This window comes from Pogoniulus pusillus, chromosome 15 (assembly GCF_015220805.1).
Source record: "Pogoniulus pusillus isolate bPogPus1 chromosome 15, bPogPus1.pri, whole genome shotgun sequence".
NCBI classification, from domain to species: domain Eukaryota; kingdom Metazoa; phylum Chordata; class Aves; order Piciformes; family Lybiidae; genus Pogoniulus; species Pogoniulus pusillus.
In genome coordinates this window covers 20980260-21000996 of record NC_087278.1, presented here as the reverse complement: position 1 = coordinate 21000996, position 20737 = coordinate 20980260, and the positions used below count along the sequence as shown (strand labels likewise).

Genomic DNA, 20737 nt, shown 5'->3' with positions numbered 1-20737 from the left:
TCAGCAGCTCTCAAATCCACCCAAACTGACAATACAAACCTGTTTGTTTCCATAAGAAATGCAGCATTTTCAGAAAGTTCTTATCCGATTATATTCGCTGCCTCGCAACCAGGCAGCTACAAATTGAACCTCAGCCATCTCCAAAAGTGATATCCCTTTGAGGTAAGATTATTTTCCTAAGTAGAGGTCTCATAACAGCTGCAGCTCCACAAAGTACTTTAAGCTCCCTTCTCTCTTTCAGGGTCACCTTTGTAAACTCTGAGGGAGCCGGACCACTGTTTATACTTCTGCAGGTAATTAGTCTGGCTCCCTTCCCATGTCATTTATCAAGTTGTCAATTGTATCAATTACAGCACAAACTCAGGATTATGGCTGGGTTTTGTTCTTTAGACAAAGAAGAAACTCTCACATCAGAGATTTCCAGTAAGGAAGTAACAGTAACTCATTCAACCCTGCCACATGGAAAACAGAAAATGTAGGCTTGACTGCACAAAATTCCAAGCTCTGTGTGCACCCCTGAAGATACCTGGAAACGTAGTGTCACCTGAAAGTGCTGTAAAATTACTGTATGCTTAGGGGGTTACAGGTTTTTGCTTTCAATGGTCTGGAATCGGTAGACTTGAGAACAGGAGCTAGTAAGAACTGAGTGATATTCAGCAGCAATTGCCACATTTCTTTATTCATCTCCTTTCGTGACAATTAAGCATCTAAGTCAGAAGCAATCACAATCATGAGGCACACACTACTGCTGTTTTATGTGGCTATAGCCATTGTAGTCATGCTCATAGACTTTAAACACTGATGTGAGGGGTGGGCATTGGGGGTCACCATACTGCATTAGACTTGAGCTTGATCTTTCAGTAGGTGTTTTATAAAATATGTATTTAAATATTCCAAATGAAACTGAGTGCTTTCAAAGAGCACACATTTGGTCCAAGATGTTGTCTCTTTCTCCAGAGCTAACAGATTATGTTTCCCAACAGCACTTGACAGACAAGTCCACACCCCTGAGCTTCCTCTCTCTGCACAAAGGTTTTGATCTGGTTTTCCATATTGTTTTAATGTAGCTATACAATTGTGCAGAGGTAACATCTTTGCAGTCAGGCTTCCTAGTGAGCAATATGCAACCAGCTTAAAAAAAAAAAAAGCAGACTACAGGATGCCACAGATATGTGATACAAGACCTTTTTTGGTTGTCAGCCTTGCACATGCAGCTTCTGAAACGTTCCCAGCTCAGCCAGCCCAGAAAGCAAAGCGATTTTTAAGAATTATACTGTGACTTCAGTAAGCTGATATGCCATGGCAAGCCTGCAGTGGAGTCTATTCTCCAGAGTATAGAAGCTACATTCCATTGCTGTCTGCTGACCTAAAAAATCATTATTAAATACAGCTTTGAGTCTACTAGATAAAGATATAGTTAAAACTGAAGTGTCTTTAAAAGTGAAGATACACATCGTATCCAAGCAACTTTCTGTATTGTAGGTTTTAACTTTCATGCACTGTTACACTCAAAACTCCTGACATATCAAAATATTATTTGGCACCTCACTACTTCTTGCAATAAAGTGGCAACCAGTTGCATTACCACTTTTAACACAATGCACCAAAGAATCTCATGGCTCACTTTTGGTTATGGCATTATGCTTGCTCTCCAATGTTTCTCACTGCTACTGCCTATGTAAAGAAAAATCCATTTGGAAACTGCAGTACTGGTACACTACACATCATCTAACAGTCTGCAACAGAACTGCATACACAGAGCCTATGCTAATTTATTACTCAGGTGATTTAGAACTAAGTGTAACCACATTCACATTTAGCTTCCCCTCAAAATAGTAGCAACATAATTTTCTTGCACCTCTTGAATTCATTGCTTATCCTCAGAAGGTCTACCTCAGAGACAGTCATCAACTCCTTTTCCCCTTCAGTAGCTCATGTTAGCACAGTGACTGCTTACTGACCAACCTACCCCTTCTGTCAAAGAAATACAAGTGACATGAGAGATACAGCACATATCGGATGAACAGTGCTGTTCTCCAAAGCAAGGAATGTGTTTTCAATATATTTCTAGTAACAGTTTCCAAATCATTCTTCAAGAGAAGACACTGTCCAAATGAAAGGTGGCAAGTGAAAGATGACAAGTCTCCAAATGCAGAGTCCAAAACCCACCCAACTACCTCAGTATCAACAAGCATGCTTTCATATTTGGCAACTTGCTAATTTGAATGACAATCCAGAGCAATAATTCTAGATATAAGACTCTGCAGCCCAGTAACTGGCTGCACCACCCTGTATTGTTCTGTAAACCAGAAGTTAAAATGACAGTCTCAATTTCAAACTAACTCAAACTGAAATAGTGACTCAGAGGATGACACATTACCCCTAAAATTTGGCTTTTACAGTCAGCTATGTGACTCTTGCTACCTTTGGTAGAAGAGCAGTATTTTGCATAGATAATACAATAGGAAAAGCCATCACATTTTAGCCACTTTACCCTAACTCTACAGAGGTGACAGAAGACTCACTGCTCAGAAATGTAATTTTAAGAGAGTAATCAGTAACACCATTGTATAAGAGCAGCTAAATTAAAACAGCAGCAATAACCACTTTTGCCAAATTTCACCTACTTAAAGATCATCATGGCACTAACGTTAACTACAGATTCTTTCAATTTAGGAGATGTTCTAATGACAACAGCAGGAGGCACACTTGACTCAGAATAACTGGAGTTGAGCATATACAATGAGAATAGAAGTATTTACAGGCCAACTTTACACTAATAATTTCCTTGTAGTAACTGAAGTTGAGCACTGACCCTAAGCTGTTGCTGCAGAGCTCTCCACAGCTCCACTATGATGATGGCAGGGCAGAAATTCCACATTTAGATACCTGCATCCAGTATTTAAGCCAGGTTCAGTTACATTTTTCTTCACCTAGACAGGCCATAAAGCAAATAGGATAATCCATCAGTCACATGTGTGTTAGGATTTTAACACATCTGTAAGTAACCTCAAAACATACACAATTCCTTCAAATCAAATCTTCCTCTCTTTCAACAATCTAAAAAAACCTAGCCTTGGCCAGGACCCTTCTTGATTGTCACCCATGGAATTTCAGCTCTGTTGCCTTCTATTTCCTCCACCGATCAGCACATCAAGCACAAGGGGCATTACAAGGCAGTTCAAAACCCTTCTTAAGCACATGGAGCAATATTCTCCAAAGAATGACTGTCAACTTGGGAACTCAAGCTGCATTTCATAGAGAGCATCCAAACTCTTTTTCAAAGGAAACATACTGATATGTCAGTTTAGACTTCCTTGCCACAAAGCACATTATATCAAAACTAGGTACAGTTGCATTATTCAGCATTAAAAAAAGAAATCAATCAGCCTAAGATCAAGACCAACACGGAAGACATTGACCCACAAGACTGCTACTACAAATTGTGCCCCAATATTGAAACACTGGAGTCTGAGCTGTAAGCAGCTGGCATTTTGCTTCCTTCTAAAGAGCAGAGATTTTAAAGCAAGTGAAGCATTCTAGATATGCTAGGAAAGCCTTAACAGAATATGCTTCCAAAGCCTTTGCAAAAGTACAAACTGTTCTCACCTCATTCTGTTACACACCTTGCAATCAAGAACTGTGATACACCTTTATCAGCATCAGACAAGCCGCCAGAGGAACAATTTAGTGTGTGTAATCATGCTAAGCAGCCCCCTTCCAGCAGCACCGTTTAGAAGACTGCAGAGAGGTTCAACACCTGCGATGCTTGCACTTGCTAGCATGAATATAGAGAAGAAAAGCTCGGCTATTGCCAGGGAACATTATTTCACCATAATCAGAAGAACCCATCAATTAGTTGTGTTAGCGTAACACAGCACAGAAGATGTTCATGCACATTTCCTTAATAAACTAATCATGCTTTGAAGGTTCACAAATCCTTAAAACATGGCATTCCAGATGTCACTGATTTTCTAAGTCTCAGTCCATCTTTGAGAAGCCATATTATGATAAAAATCACACAGAAAAAATATCTCTAACCTGTCAGTAACTATATTTTCCTAGAGAAAATGAGGATGTACCTATCATACCAAACAACACTAAGTTCCTCCTTTTATTTCTAGATGCAAACATTAAAATGAGACTTAATCTCAAAATATTCTAGAGTCTAAATCCTTTAGCAAATACTCTGAACAGCTATTTCAGTCATTTTTGTATGCAGCTTCTTTGCCAGAGGAAAACAACAGCCTTCAGAATAACTTAACACACAAGGCACTCTTGTAGTTAATCTACAAACAAAACATGAAATATTTGCCCCTCACAAATTTTATTCATGTTTTTTGCAATCTATCGTTTTAAATACTACTCATTAAGTCCTTCAATCAATGGAAAGCTTGTCAACATGCCCTTTGCAAACCAGCTTCTTCATTAAATTACTTCAAAGGTCTGTCTTTAGACAAGTTTGTCCACATGGTACTGGTGACAATAAAGACCCTTCAGAGGCAGTTAGTGAAAAATGACTGGTGTCAAACTAACACTACTCTGATCATTACGTGTGAAGATTAATACTGTTTCAAGCATTAAAGTCAAGGAACTGTAAAACTGCACAGGTAATTCCAAAGCAAAATGATAGAACTTTGGTGGATTACTGATGTCTCCTCAAACTGCACATGAAAATCTTAAGCAAAGCCCAACACAGGATCATTTCACTTATTTTAATTTAAAATTAATGCTTGTTAAACCACTACGGCAAGTCCCTAACTAGCATGCAGGAGTGTGGCATGCTTAACGATCACTTCCACAGTCAATAAGGACAATGGCAATGAAAAAAGTACTGGTAGACTTAAGCAACCATGTAAAAGCAAATAAAAACACAAAACAAGAAATCTCTTCATAAAATCTTCCAGATTGAATGGAACAGAAAGGAGAGAGGAAGAAAGTTTTGGCGCAGTTACTGCAGTCACTTGTGAGCAGCTAACTGCTTAAAATTTCCCACAAAGACTTCTGGGATTTTGACCTAATGGTCTTCTGTCCACCCTGAATTAGATGAGGATGAGAATACACACAATAATAAAGCCTTAGTACATGAACCCCTCTATGAATAACACCAAACCCCAATGCACTGCCCTTTTAACACCAAGTATTTGTTTCTGTTACTCCGAGCTCTTCCCACTTCGTTGCACAGCAACCTGCCTCTCAGTTACACAAACTGCATGGACCTGGATGGAACCAAGAGTTCCTGCCATCATTAGACTGGGCTTCCACAGAAACCTGTCTCTGTTTAGGATAGAAACATGATAGAAAACTAGGGCCTCAGTCCAGTTTAATCCACCGTTCCTTTGGAAAAGTTAAACTCCAGGTTTTTAAGCTTCAGAAAAGAGACCATTTCTTTCTTTCCTTGTGCCTGCATCGTGTGAACCCTACAACTCACAACGAAAAAGATCAACTTTGCTAAACTAAATGATGCAACACACTGCATGACTTTTGGCACATTCTAGTTATCTCCTACAAGAACACAGTGCCACAGACATATGAAACATCTGTGAAATTAACACCTCAGCATTTTTGTCTAAGAAAAACACATAAACAGATTTTGAAAAAGTTAAGGCTAACTCAAGTGGACATTCACTTACATATCTTTCCCCTTTCCTCCCTGAAGCTGTGCACAAAATGTTTTTGCAGTCCTCCGAGCTACCTTTTGGAGGTGTAAAATGCAAGACACTCTAAGAAACAGACCTGTAGTGTATATCCTGATGATAATGCTAGAAGTCTTCTGAGAGCAGAGTACTTAAAAGAATTAAAAGTCAAAGTGACTCTAAGGAACAGCAGAACCTTTCTCCAAAGGAGTACCTCAAGTAAGGCCTGAAGTCCCCTGTCCAAGTTAAGCAGATCTCGAGCTGACGGATTTTATCTCCTTGCAAGTACACAGCCTAGCACCTGGCAGAATGACTATGTTTTGGTAATTCACATTTTTTATTTCTTTTACCTGCAGCTCACACCAGGCGACTTCCACAGTGGTGTCTGTATCAAGACCTTTATACACAGTCTTAAAAGAGCCTCTTCCAATCTCGATGTCAAACTTGAGGAAGCGGCCATCCGGAGAGATGCCCACTGCCTTGGTCTCAAGCTCTTCGATGTCTTCCTGCTGTGCTGCTCTCCGTTCCTCAAATTCCCGGCTAGCAGCTGATGCGCTGCCAGCGGCACTGGTGGGGGGCAGCGCAGTTGCGTCGTCCTCCTCCTCCTTGGGCAGCAGCGGGGTGGCATCCTTCGTGGCGGGGGACTCCTGAGCAGACTGTCCTTCCTGGGGAAGCGGGGCAGGCAGCGGCGGCGACTGCAGCAGCGAGGGGGCCTGCGTGGCGCTGACAGCGATGAAATTAGTCCGGCTAGCACACTCCGGGGGAGAGACCAACGGAGCGGCGCTGCCTCCTGAGACAGGAGCCGAGGGCGCTGCGGGCTGCAAACTGGGTAGCTCCAAGGCCGTAGCGTTGGAGTCGCAGATCACGCTACGGCGAAAAAAGCGGTGCTCAGTGGCTGCCGCCCCTCGGCTGTCCTTGTCCATGGTGTGGCGGCGGCGCCGGTACTCCTCACTACGGCTTCCGCAGCCTGCTCCGCTGCCTGGTCCGCTGGCCCCGGAGCCTCCGTGCTCTGCGGCAGCTCCCAGCTTTTCCCCGACCGAGCTGTCCGAACTGGAACCGTTCTTGGGCGCCGGTGGCGGTGGAGCCAGGAAGCGAGGGGCTGGGGTGCCGCTCTCTGCGGCGCCCCCCGACATTATGCCCCGGGGAGCGCTGCTAGGGTGAAGCGGCGGCGAAGGGCAGGAGAGGGAAGAAGCCGGTCAGTGAGCGGGGAGCGCGCCTGTCCGCGGCTGCCGTTGCAGCTGCAACAGAGGAGGGTCCCAAGAGCTCCTTACGGCGGAGCTGGGAGGCGGCTGCTGGGGAGGCTGGGCCGGCGGGGTGGATTCCCGGTCAATGTCTGCATCCATCCTGCAGCGGGAAGCCGGGCAGCGGGGCCGACATGGAGCACCAAGAGCGGAGAGAGGGCGCGGGGATGGGAGCAGCGAGGGGAGAAAAAAACCCAAACACCGGGCCCGGAGGGAGGCGCCTGAGGCAGGCCCCCGACTGAGGAGAAGCCGGTGCCTCGCCCGGCGGCTTTAAAGCAAAGGGAGAGCGCCGCAATTATTCCCCGTAATGGAAAGAAAGCGAGGTAGGGCCAGACGCCCCCCGGAGTGAGGACCTAAGGGGAGGGGAAGGTGCTGGGAGATGAGGTAAGAGGGGCAGGCCCCGCACGCCGGCCGCAAAAGCTGCCGCGTTCAGTCACTCGCACGGGGCGGGGGGGAGGCCTGGGCAGGCCCAGCGCTCTCACCCCGGCGAGGGGGCAGGGAAGGCGGTCCCGGGGACTCAGCCTCGCCTCACAGGGGCGCCCATGGCGGCCGCGGCCTCCACCTCCCGGCAGGCAGCCACCGCCCGCGCGCCGCCGGCCCGCGCTGCCTCCAACAGTCGCCGCCGCCTCACACGGCGCCGGAAACCCTCCTCCTGCCCCCCGCCTGCGGCTCGCAGCCTCTCCTCACCCGGGGGCCGCCCGAGCGCTGCCACAGGTGAGCCGAGTCCAGGTGGCGCCCCGCGCCGCAGCAGACAGGAGCTAGCGGGCGCCGCCGCGGCTGCCCCGGGGACGTCTCCGCGCTAAATGGCGACGGGAGCCCGAAACCGACACACAGGAGCGGGAGAGGGGGCGGGGAGCGCCACCGCCGCCGGCCACGCCCCCTTCCGCACCCTCCCTGCGCAGGCGCCAGAGCTGAGGCGAGCGCCGGAGCCCTTCCCTCGCCGCCGCCGCCGCCGCGGAGAGGTGGCAGCTCCCGGCGTGCAGCGCGCCGAGCCTCACGGCTCTTGTAGTTCCCCCGCTGAGTCGGGCGGCGTGTGGCTGCCCCTGAGGCAAGAAAGGTAGGAAGGAAGGAGGCTCCTAGCGTGCCCGGTAGTGCCTAGAGCCGGGGGATCGATGTGGCATCAGGGAGCGAGGCTGCTCCCCTATTCTTGCTCTTTCCAAAGCGGGGTGGCTGCGGCGGGGTGCGATGCCGCTTTCCCCTCTGGCCGCCCGGCCTTCAGGGCCGCCTGAGCGGGAGCCGCCGGCCGGGCTGGGTCACAGGAGGGTCAGAAGACGCTGAGTCCGTAGCCGTGACCTGCTTCCTCAAGTCCAGCTTCTAAATACAAATTCCATATTTAGTTTCATGTTTTAAAACAGCCTTTATTTATTATTTTTTCCCACACGTCTGTGGTCAATGTATCCCCGGTGCGTCGGAGTAGTGTACGAACGAGTGCACGTCTTGGGGCTTTTCTCAGCTTAGGTCACCTGAAGAGGCATTCATTGGCCTGTCAATTTAAAATGCAAAGTAACTGCCCTGGAAGTGTATGGTCTCGGTTATTTCAAAGAAAGGGCATTTGCCGCCTTTGCCTTGAAATGGTTGTCCTGGGGCAGTTTCAGCCAGGACGGGGGCCGCTGTGGTTAAATCGAGGCTGTAGGAGCAGCCACTGAGAGCACATGTGGAGAGGGACAGAAACCGGGGATGTTCAGGTTAACAAAGTACCGGCATACACGAGTCATCTAGTTTATTTATATCGTGTTCCTCTTTGTTGTTAATACACCAAAACCAAGCACTTTCCTTCTTACCGGAGCTGGCTTCTGAAGTCAAAGGGAGTGTACTAAAGGTGTACCAAATTATTTGCTACAGCACCTTTCAGGCAACTACAAATCAAAAATGATGTAAAGGAAAGAAAAAAAAAATCTTAGCAGGCACACTGGCATTTCAAATGCTGTTTAAGTTACTTTTAAACCAGCAGTTTAGAGGAAGTTGTATGTTGCTGATGCCTTAACCCCTGCACAGCACAACAGAAAAGGCACTTTCAGGCTACCATGGCCCCCAGCCATAAAACACTGTTCCAGAAGCTCCTCACGTCCTTGTATTCCTCATACACAATATTTAATGCCACGCAGTAATCAGAATATCACTGGGGTTTGTACACCTTTCTCTACAACAAACAATAACAGAGTGTTTACAAAGAGGGCAAAGCATGCTTTGTTGTGCAACTCCTCAGTAGAGACTTCTGCATGGCTTAGGCTTCCTGGAGCTTGCCTGCTCTGAAAGAAGTTACTTAATTTAGTATATTCATTAGAGTGCCACTTGAACTGCACTGGGACAACTGGTACAACTCTTCAGTAGAGACTTCTGCATGGCTTGGGCTTTCTGGAGCTTTCCTGCACTGAAAAAAATTACCTTTATTTAGTATATTTGTTAGAGTGTCACTTGAATTGCACTGGTACAAGAGCCAACACTCCCTGTAACAACAGTAACCTGAACTAGAGTCATGTGATTAGCATCCAGGAGTGATGGGATTGAAATTTATTAACTCCTATGAGGAGAGACTGAGGGAGCTGGGGCTGTTCAGTCTGGAGAGAATGCTCCAAGGTGACCTTATTATGGCCTTTCAGTATCTGAAGGAAGCTACAAGAAAGTTGGGGGGGGACTTCTTAGGATGTCAGGTAGGGATAGGAGTGGGGGAAATGGGTAGAATCAGACTGGATGTTAGGAAGAAGTTCTTCACCATGCGTATGTTGAGACCCTGGAATGGGTTGCCCAGGGAGGTGGTGGAAGCCTGGTCCCTGGAGGTGTTTTAAGGCCAACCTGGATGAGGCTCTAGACAGTGTGAGGTGTCCCTGCCCATGGCAGAGAGGTTGGAACCGGATAATATTTGTGGTCTCTTCCAACTCTGACTGTTTCTGTGCTTCTAACTCATAATAAAATTTGCTGCATCTTCCTCTGCACTGCCAGGACCAGTGTCAGCAGAAATTGACCATCCAGATCTCTAATACCAAGCAGGGCACAGCTTCACTCAACACTTGGCTACAGATACTAGTGCATCTCTCTAGACACCAGAATGAACGTTCCTTTGTAGTATCAGCAGATGTATCCATGCTAACTTTGTACTACTAAGAGTAGTAGCACGTAGTTGATCTAGTTGAGGATACCCCTGCTTACTGCAGAGGAGGTTGGATTAGATGACCTATGGAGGTCCCTTCCAACCCAGATCATTCTGTGGTTCTGTGACAGTAGGAGACCTCCAGGAGGGGCTGGCAACCAAGGCCCCATTACCCTCCCTGGTCTGTGCCTCTGCATACTTACCACTAGTTTTGCCTTCTGGCCCTACATTCAAACAGAGATCTACTTTCCCCCACTGCCCAATGGGTTAAGTAGGAGTATCTAGCAAAGCTTGCTTCAGGTTGATGTCTGATGTAACTTGATGAGCATAAACCTAAAATAATACAGTGGTAAATCATTTTTTCTGGTGTAAACCTAAAGAGCTGTTTGGTAAATTCCACTTGCACCGCCAGTGCTCTTTGGCAGCCAACTCCTGGGTCTGCACCCAACCACATAACATATCATCTACTGCAAGAGGTAGATGGACTGCAGCTGGGAAACCTTTGCCCTGTGTTCTACACATGTGCTTTAAGTGAGACCTTCTGTGTAGCCCCTTTCTTACTCAAATGCCTTTCACCCATTGTTGTTAAATATACTGTCCTTTAATTAATTAATCAAAAGCTTTGCAAAAGAGACCTGCAGCACAGCAATGCATTGCCACGAGGGCCTTGAGACAGTCTTCTGCTAAAAAAAAATCATGGCAGTTACGTGAAAAAGCACCTCCCAGTGTCTGATCCAGCACATTCCTTAGTAATCTTGCAATTGAAGAAGGTTGTTCCTCTGAGCCCAGCATGTTCAGTGCGAGGTCCCTAACAGCCCTTCCCACTGACTCCTCTTCTGGGCAGAGATAGGTTTGGCAATTAGCTCAGCAGAAAGAAAAAAGGCTGAGCAGCTGACCTGGGGGTGGGAATGATAGATTTTGTCTTCTTGGGCTGAAGTGGAATGATATTGGCAGTTATATTTTATGTGGGTGGTGTTTAAATTTTGTCATTCTAAAAAAAAAAGACTAATGTAATAAAGAGTGTGGGCTTGCTTTCCCCTCAATTCTATTTCTTTTAATCTGTGAAACTGTGTTTACACTAAATGGAAAATTTCGGCATTGCAGCAAGATTTAATAAAGCATTAAAGTAAATTCTATGTGAATACTACATTTAGAAGCAAGTAATTAAAATGGTTTTGGTGCCAGAGTTCCTCAGTTGTTCTTTCACCTATTGCTGTGAGAAAAAAATCACAGAAATAAGGAGCTTGACTATACTTGAGAAGAGGCAAAGAGACTTAAAAAAATATTTTGATTGTATCCAAAGGGCTGATGCTTGACATAGTGAAAACATCCTTCTTCTGTCAAGCCTCTTTTAGTTACAATCATCTTGCCTGGAACAACAATAGTTCAAAAAATTACTCTGAATGAGATGTAAGTTTGAAGTTGACTGAATCAGAAACTTTCTGTTTTGCTTTCTTCAGTGAAATTTCATTCACTGTTGGCATTCAGAGCCTGCCCATGTGACAAAGTATTAATGTGAAACAGCTATTCTCTGTTTTCTCTTATGCAATACCTTATGCAATGCAGGAGCCTATGTCATGATTTTGATGCATGTGATTTTATTCCATAACCTAAGTGCTTTTCACAGCCAACTGTTCATCTCACTTTTATTGCACATTACAAGGTAGCTGCTACAGTGCCATAGAATGGCAGTGACAATCCACATTCTTCTACCAGTTTCTTCTTTTCCCCTGGCATTTCTCAATTCTAGGCAACTGCCACAGTGTTCACTTTTTTTTCTTAATGCTGGAAGTTAGTGAAAGAAAATGTTTTGTGCTTGAGAAAATATTTAACTTTCTATATATTTTCTTAACTGCAAAGTTGTTCTGATTTTTTGTTTGTTGGGGGATGGGGTTTTTATTTGGTTTGGTTTTTATGTTTACTGATGTTTTAGTCTCGCAAGTAGCTCTGGGACACAAGTTGATAATGAAATCACTGTAGCCATCTGTAGCATCTATGGGTAGTTTAAGTCTTCAGACTGTAGTAGATGATCCATCAGATAGTGTTGGATGGTGAGTGCTGCCAAAACCTCTGAACATGGGTAGTATTTCCCTAAGCAAGAAGCATGGGAGCTGAAAAAAAAAAATACATCTTAGCTCAAAACCAAGCATCTCTCTTTATGCTCTTCTGGCTTACAGAGTCTGCACACCGAGTTCTGCAGGAAGACAGGTGAACACTGGCAAAGACAACTGAGCAGAGTGTAACCTCTAATTAAAGGATTAGTGACAGAGGCAGCCAGACTGTATAAGAAAGACTGAATCCAGAGATAGAGACATTTCTTATTTATTGCTTGAGAAAATGGCTCCAACCCTGCACCATAAAACTGGAGCACAGCATATGCTGCTTCATCAGGCTGAAACCTGCATTTCCCTTTCACCCACTCGTCCACCCGCATCCTAACTACTAGAATAGAAAGCATAGCTCCTTCCTCCCTTTCCTTCACCTGAATTCTATTCTTTTCACTGAATTTTACTAGAGATAACAGTTATTGTTCATTCACTATTTCAAACTATCAAACTGCAAGGACAGGTGTTGTGGCCAGATTCGATGTCAGTCCTACTGGGACCAGAGCAAAATTATTGCTCGCTCCATTGGTTGTCATCTTCATAGCTATTCTTGTGATGTTTCTTGATGAAAGCTTGTGGAGTAGCCTAACAGTGAATAAGTGTTGTGGAAGCAGAGCTGTTTGCTGAAATCAGCATTGTGTTCTTCCTTTTTCTGTGTCTTTAGTCATTGCTCAGTATATGACACTACCCTTTTTCTTTCTATGGCTTCAGGGAATTCTGTGGTTCACAGCGGTGTCGTAACACTTCTAAAGCAAGCACGGGAGCAGGGGCACTGCTGTAATGAAGAGGAGCTCTTTGATGAAGGTAGGTGGAGGGATGTGTGAAAAAGATGATGATGCTGTGTTTGCAACTGAAGCTGATAGTAATGCTGTGCAGCAGTCAACCTGCCCTGCTAGCTCTTCACTGCTCACAAGCTGATGAAAATCAATCATTCTCACAGCAGGTCCAGTCCTGCTTCTCTCTACATCAAAGTACAGAAGTAAAATACTAGTTGCTTCAGTCAAAGCAGAAGAAGGCTTTTAGTCCAGTTTAAAGAACTTCCTCATATCCTTCAAAAGCACAGTCTAGTTGAATTGCAAAGCATTAGTCTGTTCCTGTGTCATTTATCCCAATTCCAGTACTGAAATGTGGTCATCATCTCTGACAGTTGTTGAGCATTCCTGAAGGATGAGTGCTCTCCGTGGCCACTGACACCAGGGAAAGCAAAGGGCACGCAGCTCCTTTTAGTGGGACTCAACACCTTGCGGAATGAGCCCTTGCTAAGGCAGGAGTCCTAAAGAACTAAAGAGAACATGTGATCCTTTGGCTGAAGGGAGCAATATAAATTTGGCCTAACCTCCTCAGCTCACTCAGCACGGGGGGTGTTCGGTGTGCTGTGCACGGGACAGAGCTGTCCACTGGCGGACTCAGGCAGCTGGCTCCTCTTGCCCTCTGTGGGGCCCAGGGGTGAAGGAGCAAAGCTGAAACATAACACATTCTGGCACTCCACAGCTGATGCATGGCCTGCCATAGTGGTTTGTCAGTAGGGGAGGTGTTTATTGGTGATATAAGCATGTTGGTAATAAAAGTGACTTACAAAAAAAGGCTCCTTACCTGAATAACCTCTGCCTCGTATGTGCAAAGTTTTCACATTCACATTGGTTTCAGTGGTGTAATAACAATCTAATGAGAAATTATCCAGTGTAAACAAGCTCCTGGGGACCACTGCCAGGTGACACAGGTCAGAGCAGCTCTCATGTTGCTCAAATCTGTGTCCCAGGCTGGGCTGTAGCAGAGTCAGGGAGCCTTGCAGATAGCACTAGATCTTTTACTGCGCTTGATCTTAAGTGAAATGCTCTAGGGAATCTTCTTCATGTTCTTCAGAGCTCTCAGGAGACTGATGAGTATTTTAAAGCTCCAAGTGTCTGTATTTGAAAACTGATATAAAGGACAAAAGGTCTTAGTTTCCTTTGCATCCATGTGACACTACTGAAATATGGACAGCCCCAACACGAATGCCACAAATGACTGATGACTGACTTCACTGCAAAACACCAGCCCCTCCAAACCAATGAGTACACAAGAATTCATTGAGCAGGGTGGAAATTAATAGTTCAGCCTTTGAGATGTGACAAAACTGGTTTTAGAAGTGTTTCAAATATGAGACATCTTTGTTTTAATGTCTTTCTCAGAGAAACAACTTTACCGATTCTTCTACCTCTTAGACCAACACAATGATTCTGCTGTTTCAGTACTTAAACGTCATTATTTTAAAGTTTTTCTCTTATTATTTTAGAATATTTATCTTTCCTATCCTCTGAAAATAACTTCCCATTCCTATACACTCCTCCACTAACTATTAACTGCCATCAATAGCTGGAAAGCAAAGTTGTTGCCTTATGAGGACACAGGCAACATCACACTAAGGACCAGTAGCAGCCATGTGTTTCTGCTCAGACAACTCCTCAACTGCCTGAGGCAGATAGAGCAAAGCCTCAGGAAATGGGCATGTTTAGATACAGCCATGGCTTCAAAACTTAGAATCATAGAATGGTTTAGGTTGGAAGGGACCTCAAGGATCATCCAGTTCCAACCCCTGCCATAGGCAGGGACACCTCCCGCTAGAACAGGTCACTCAGGGCCTCATCCAACCTGGCCTTGAACATCTCCAGGGAGGGAGTGGCCACAACCTCCCTGAGCAACTTGTGCCAGTGTCTCACCACCCTCACTGTAAAGAACCCCTTCCTAACATCTAGTTTGAATCTTCTCTCTGCCAGTTTAAACCCATTAGCCCTTGTCCTGTCATTACAAGATCTTGTAAATAGTCCCTCCCCAGCCTTCCTGTAGGTCCCCTTCAGATACTGGAAGACTGCTATAAGGTCTCTTGGAAGCCTTCTCTTCTCCAGGTTGCAGAGCCCCAACTCTTGTAGCCTGTCCTCATAGCAGAGTTGCTGCAGCCCTCTGAGCGTCCTCGTGGCCCTCCTCTGGACTCGCTCTAACAATTCCATGTCCTTCTTGTGTTGGGGGCTCCAGAACTGCACACAGGACTCCATGTGGAGTCTCAGGAGAGCAGAGTAGAGGGGCAGAATCCCTTCCCTTGCTCTGCTGCCCACACTGCTCTCGCAGCAGCCCAGCACAGGGTTGCTGTCTGGGCTGCACTCTCAGGGCAGGCTCATGTTGAGCTCTTTATCACCCCAGACCCTCAGGGTCTTTTCCTCAGGGCTGCTCTCAGCCATTTCCCACCCAGCCTGGAGTTGTGCTTGGGATTGTGCTGACCCAGGTGCAGGACCTTACACCTGTCCTTGTTGAATGTCATGAAGTTGGCCTGGGCCCACATCTGCAGCCTGTCCAGGTCCATCTGAATGGCATCCCTTTCCTCTAGCAAGTCGACTGAGATGCTTGAGCGTGTCCAGATAAGGGCAATGAGGCTGGTGAGAGGCCTTGAGCACAGCCTTACGAGAAGAGGCTGAGGGAGCTGGGATTGGTTAGCCTGGAGAAGAGGAGGCTCAGGGCAGACCTTATTGCTGTCTACAACTACCTGAGGAGTGGTTGTGGCCAGGAGGAGGTTGCTCTCTTCTCTCAGGTGGCCAGCACCAGAACAAGAGGACACAGCCTCAGGCTGCGCCAGGGGAGATTTAGGCTGGAGGTGAGGAGAAAGTTCTTCACTGAGAGAGTCATTGGACACTGGAATGGGCTGCCCGGGGAGGTGGTGGAGTCGCCGTCCCTGGAGCTGTTCAAGGCAGGATTGGACGTGGCACTTGGTGCCTTGGTCTAGCCTTGAGCTCTATGGTAAAGGGTTGGACTTGATGGTCTATGAGGTCTCTTCCAACCTTGGTGATACTGTGACACAACTTGGTGTCATCTGCAAACTTGCTGAGGGTGCACTTAATTCCTCTGTCCATATCACTGACAAAGATGTTAAACAGCACCGGTCCCAGCACTGACCTCAGAGGAATGCCACTTACCTCTGGTCTCCAGGTGGACATTGTGCCCTTGATCACCACTTCCAGCTACACAAAGTTCGTGGACAGATTGTCCACAGCAACACTGGTGTAAAGGAAAAATTATTGAAACTGATGAGTCAGACTAATTTCCTGTAGCTTGCTCCACCCTCTTCGAGATGCAGTGCTTCTCCTGCTGCCTGCAACCTGAACCTTGAGCTCTTAAGTCCCAGCACCTTGTACCTCCATCAGTAGCCTCTCCACTGTGACTGGAGACACGGCACACAGATGTGCATTGTCAGGACCCAAATGTGCAAACACTTCAGCTGAGCACCAGCACTTAGTCCTATGAACCATTGACTTTTTACAGTGCACACAGCAGTGAGTGTCTGAAGGATCAGGCTCTTAGTGATTATGTGATTAGAGGTACAGCAGTTAAGATGCAAAATGAGGCAGGTCGTGGAAATGCAAATCATTCTGCTCTCTCCTAAAGTACTAAAAATCTCAAACATCAGTACCTAAAATTAGATCCCCAGTCAAGTGACAGTGATTACACAACATTCAATGCAAGGTTTGCCAGGATTTTCAAGCAGAAAAAAGAGCCAGAAGGAAATACAGATCCACTCATTAGGACTTGAATATCACAGTCAGTAAATTACTTTTTAAAAACATCTTGCATTACAGGGAATATATAATCTCAGGGGAACCAATCAGTCTCTGAGCAGCTTACACTTTTGGCAGCAGCCCAAGATACCATGAGGCACAAATCACACAAATGTCTCAGTTTGGGTAAATACTGCGCTCAACATCTGCACAAAATTTCTTCCTAACTGTAAGAAAACAAACAACAACAACAAAAGAGCTGGCTGATGCCTTTGTTTCTTTGTCCAAAATTCAACCATGATATATGTTATCAGGCACATCAGAAAAATGATGGCTAATCTTTGGATCTGAGTCCTTTGCATCCTCTCACTTAGAATCATAGAATAGAATCATAGAATCAGTCAGGCTTGGAAGGGACCACAAGGATCAGCCAGTTCCAACTCCGCTGCCATGGGCAGGGACACCCTACCCTAGATCAGCCTGGCCACAGCCTCATCCAGCCTGGCCTTAAACACCCCAGGCATGGGGTCTCAACCACCTCCCTGGGCAACCTATTCCACCCTCTCACCATTCTCATGCTCAACAACTTCCTCCTCACGGCCATTCTGAATCTCCCCACCTCCAGCTTTGCTCCATTCTTCCTAGTCCTGTCATTCCCTGACAGCCTAAAAAGTCTCTCCACAGCATTTTTTGTAGGCCCCCTTCAGATCCTAGAAGGCCACGAGAAGGTCACCTGGAGGCCTCCTCTTCTCCTTACTGGACATACAACATCACACATGATAGACCATGTATTGACAGTCAATTGGAACATAAGAGCAACAAAAGAGAGGACAGTTACAGTGCTGAGATGATTTTCAGAATCACAGAATCACAGAATGGTCTGGATTGCAAGGCACCTCCAAAGGTCATCTAGTCCAACTCACCCTGCAGTCATCAGGGGCATCCCCAACTAGACCAGGTTGCCCAGAGCCCTGGTGAGCCTCACCATGAGGTTGTGTGACCATGTTGCATGTGCAACTTTTAAGAATAAATGGATCCACCCAGTGCCATTAAATTTACTTCTTGAGTTTTAGAAGTTGGCTTAGCTTTTGTTAGTGGCAGCTGCTGTCTGGTCACTTTTGATGTCTTAAAGCATGTAGTGCTCTCCTCAGGTTCCTTTAAGACAAAGATTATGTTGTATAAATATAATACACCTGGCAGCCATTGATTTAGATGATCAAAAAAGATTTAACCACCTCTATCATGGCTGTGTTGAGCAGATCACAGGCTTGCTTCTGGCCAACACAGTTTAAAAAGCACTGATCTAGGTAATTTGTCTTTAGGAAGCCATTATTTACCTCCTTAAAGCTCCCAAAGTTCTGTTAAATTTTTTATTACCATGTAGTTATGGTCATGGATTAGAAATGTGATTATTTGGGCATTATAAGAGTCACTAAATATTTAAAGCATTAAAGTCCAAAGAAGGGTAATGTAATGCAGGAAAGTAACATTAGAACTACCAGAGTGAATTGTGGAATGGAAAAATGGAAAAGTTTGAATATATTTGAATGTGGAATAACCTCCCAGTAAGACACAGCTGGTGCTGCATTGCTTGACATTGTTTCAGTGATGATCCTGAAAGAGCATTCAAAATCTACTGAGTTAAAACAGGCAAGATGAAAGACACGTTGAACATGAAACAGTTTACCTATGCAAACTGCTGTAAACCAGATTCCATCACCCTGGATATTGGAGTAATGAATCATAGAATCATAGAATCAACCAGGTTAGAAGAGACCTCCAAGATCATCCAGTGAAACCTAGCGCCCAGCCCTAGGCAGTCATCTAGACCATGGCACTAAATGCCTCATCCAGTCTTTTCTTCAACACCTCCAGGGACAGTGACTCCACCACCTCCTTGGGCAGCCCATTCCAATGCCAATCACTCTCCAGGCTCTCACCACTCTCATGCTCAACAATGCCCTCCTCATGTCCAGTCTGAACCTCCCCACTTCCAGATTTGCTCCACTCCCCCCAGTCCTCTTACTCCCTGAGAGCCTAAACAGTCCCTCCCCATCTCTTTTCTGGAGCTCCCCTTCAGATCCTGGAAGGCCACAAGAAGGTCACCTGGGAGCCTCCTCTTCTCCAGCCTGCACAGCCCCAACTCTTTCAGTCTGTCCTCATAGCAGAGCTGCTGCAGCCCTCTGAGCATCCTTGTGTCCCTACTCTGGACATGCTCCAGCATCTCCACTTCCTTCTTGTAATGGGGGCTCCAGAACTGGCTGCAGTACTCCAGGTGGGGTCTCAGTAGAGTGGAGTAGAGGGGGAGGACAGAAGACTGCTGAAGGCAGACCACTGCATATTTTCCTGATGTCATGAGAGAGGAAGAAGAAAAGTTTAGCTGAGCACAAGAAACTTGCATTTCCTGCAGCAGTGTCAGTTTTTAGCTTCCAGCTTAAAAAATGCCCTTTTGTTCTTCACACTTCTCAGCCTGAAGCCGACCCACTAACACATTCAACTTTGCCCCTTCTTTGTGATCCTCAAGCAGTTCACATCTTATCCACGCTACTGAGACACTCATTACCTCTTTCTTAGTCATCTATGGATTGTTTTCCTACCTGAACGCTGGATTGCACAATGGGAGTGATTGCTGCTTACCTAATGTTTGTTATAAAACCTGTGACAGCATTTTTCCCTTGCTGCCCCACCAGAGGAAGTAGCATTTGATTTGAAATGCTGTGCTGAGTGTCAACAGGAGAGCTGTTTTAAAAGAGCTGAGAAGTATGCTGTCAGGAAAATGTTTCCAGGCCTACCTTTCCTCCCACATCCAACTGTGTCGAAATAATCCAATGCAATACCACTTTTGCTAGGGAAGAGGATGACTAACAGCAGATAATTGCTGCTCAATATGTTGTCCTCAGCAGCTATTGGTCTGAATCACACCTGCTGTGCTCTGGAGGCAACTTGATTTTCAGGGTCTTCCTTCAGAGGCAGTGACTGGGACAAAAACTTTATATATTAAGGTGCCATCACAGAGGCTGCTGCTACAATATCTGACTCAGCAGATAGAATCACAGAATCAACCAGGTTGGGAGAGACCTCCAAGTCCATCCTAGCACCCAGCCCTGTCCAATCAACTAGACCATGGCACCAAGCACCCCATCCAGTCTTTTCTTGAACACCTCCAGGAATGGTGACTCCACCACCTCCCTGGGCAGCCCATTCCAATGCCAATCACTCTCTCTCTATGAAGAACTTCCTCCTAACATCCAGCCTAGACCTCCCCTGCCACAACTTGAGACTGTTTCCCCTTCTTCTGTTGCTGGTTGTCTGGGAGAAGATGACCTGAACACCCTGAGTCTGTCCTCTCTGAGTCTGCCCTGTCTTGCTGGGGACCCTGAACCAGCCCATGTCACCCTGAATGGAAAGGGAAAGTTGGTTACTAATTTATTCCTGCTTCATCCCTCTGCAGCAGAGAGTGAGCCTAGCTCAGTGGTACTAGATATTAGTTTCTATTTTCCTCCTAGCTGCTGCTGCAGTAGCAAAGAGTTGGCAGAGGGCCTTCTGTATCGTATTTGATCTGTTGACACTTGCAGCAGCACTGGACTCTAACACTGTAGGAGTTTCCGTCTGGAGAAATATGGTAGCCCTTCCTGCCTCCTCATTCCACTCCCTACGGAAAACCTCCCTCTTGTTTTCCCAAATTCTAGGCCAAATAAAATACACCAAAATAACACTGGAGACAGAGGAGGAATATCTTGCCTCAAACTTGGCCTCAGAGCAATACATGCAACCATCACAAGTGAAGTCACACGGGTGGAATCTAGGCAGGGTTTCATCAGCAGGGACCACAGGTTCACCCTGGCTGCTATGCAAACAGATGTGCCCCTTGTCTGCAGCGGTCAGAATACCACTTTTTGCCTGCTTTCATGCTAGGTTAAGTTCACAAGAGTCCAGGGCAGTGTACTCTTCAACTGGCTAACTTAAAACTTTCTAGGAAAGAAAGGGCCAGAAGGCCTTGAACTGTTGTTCTGCAGCTGCCTGCTGGCCAATGTGCTGTGACATTTCACTCTTGCATAGAGGAGAGAGGCAGGGAAGCACTTCTTTCATCAGAGCTGTTAGAGATCCAGCCTCCCTCTTAAAGCTTTGTATTACTCAGGAGATG

The 20737-nt window shown here is 46.0% G+C and overlaps 1 protein-coding gene across 11 annotated transcripts in view; it reads right to left on the bottom strand.

The window, feature by feature from the left end:
• The window catches only part of WNK1 (WNK lysine deficient protein kinase 1), a 118296-nt gene extending 110551 nt beyond the window's left edge, over window positions 1–7745 (bottom strand). For 7 of the 11 annotated variants that reach the window (XM_064155668.1, XM_064155670.1, XM_064155669.1 and 4 more), the window contains exon 1: window positions 5987–7742. In XM_064155668.1, the coding sequence (XP_064011738.1) occupies window positions 5987–6769 (783 nt within the window). In that variant the 5' untranslated portion in view covers window positions 6770–7742. Of the gene's footprint in view, window positions 1–5986 lie in introns of all 11 variants that reach the window. The other 4 variants (XM_064155667.1, XM_064155676.1, XM_064155677.1 and 1 more) reach the window with 4 other exon arrangements.
• Window positions 7746–20737: the final 12992 nt, after the last annotated feature.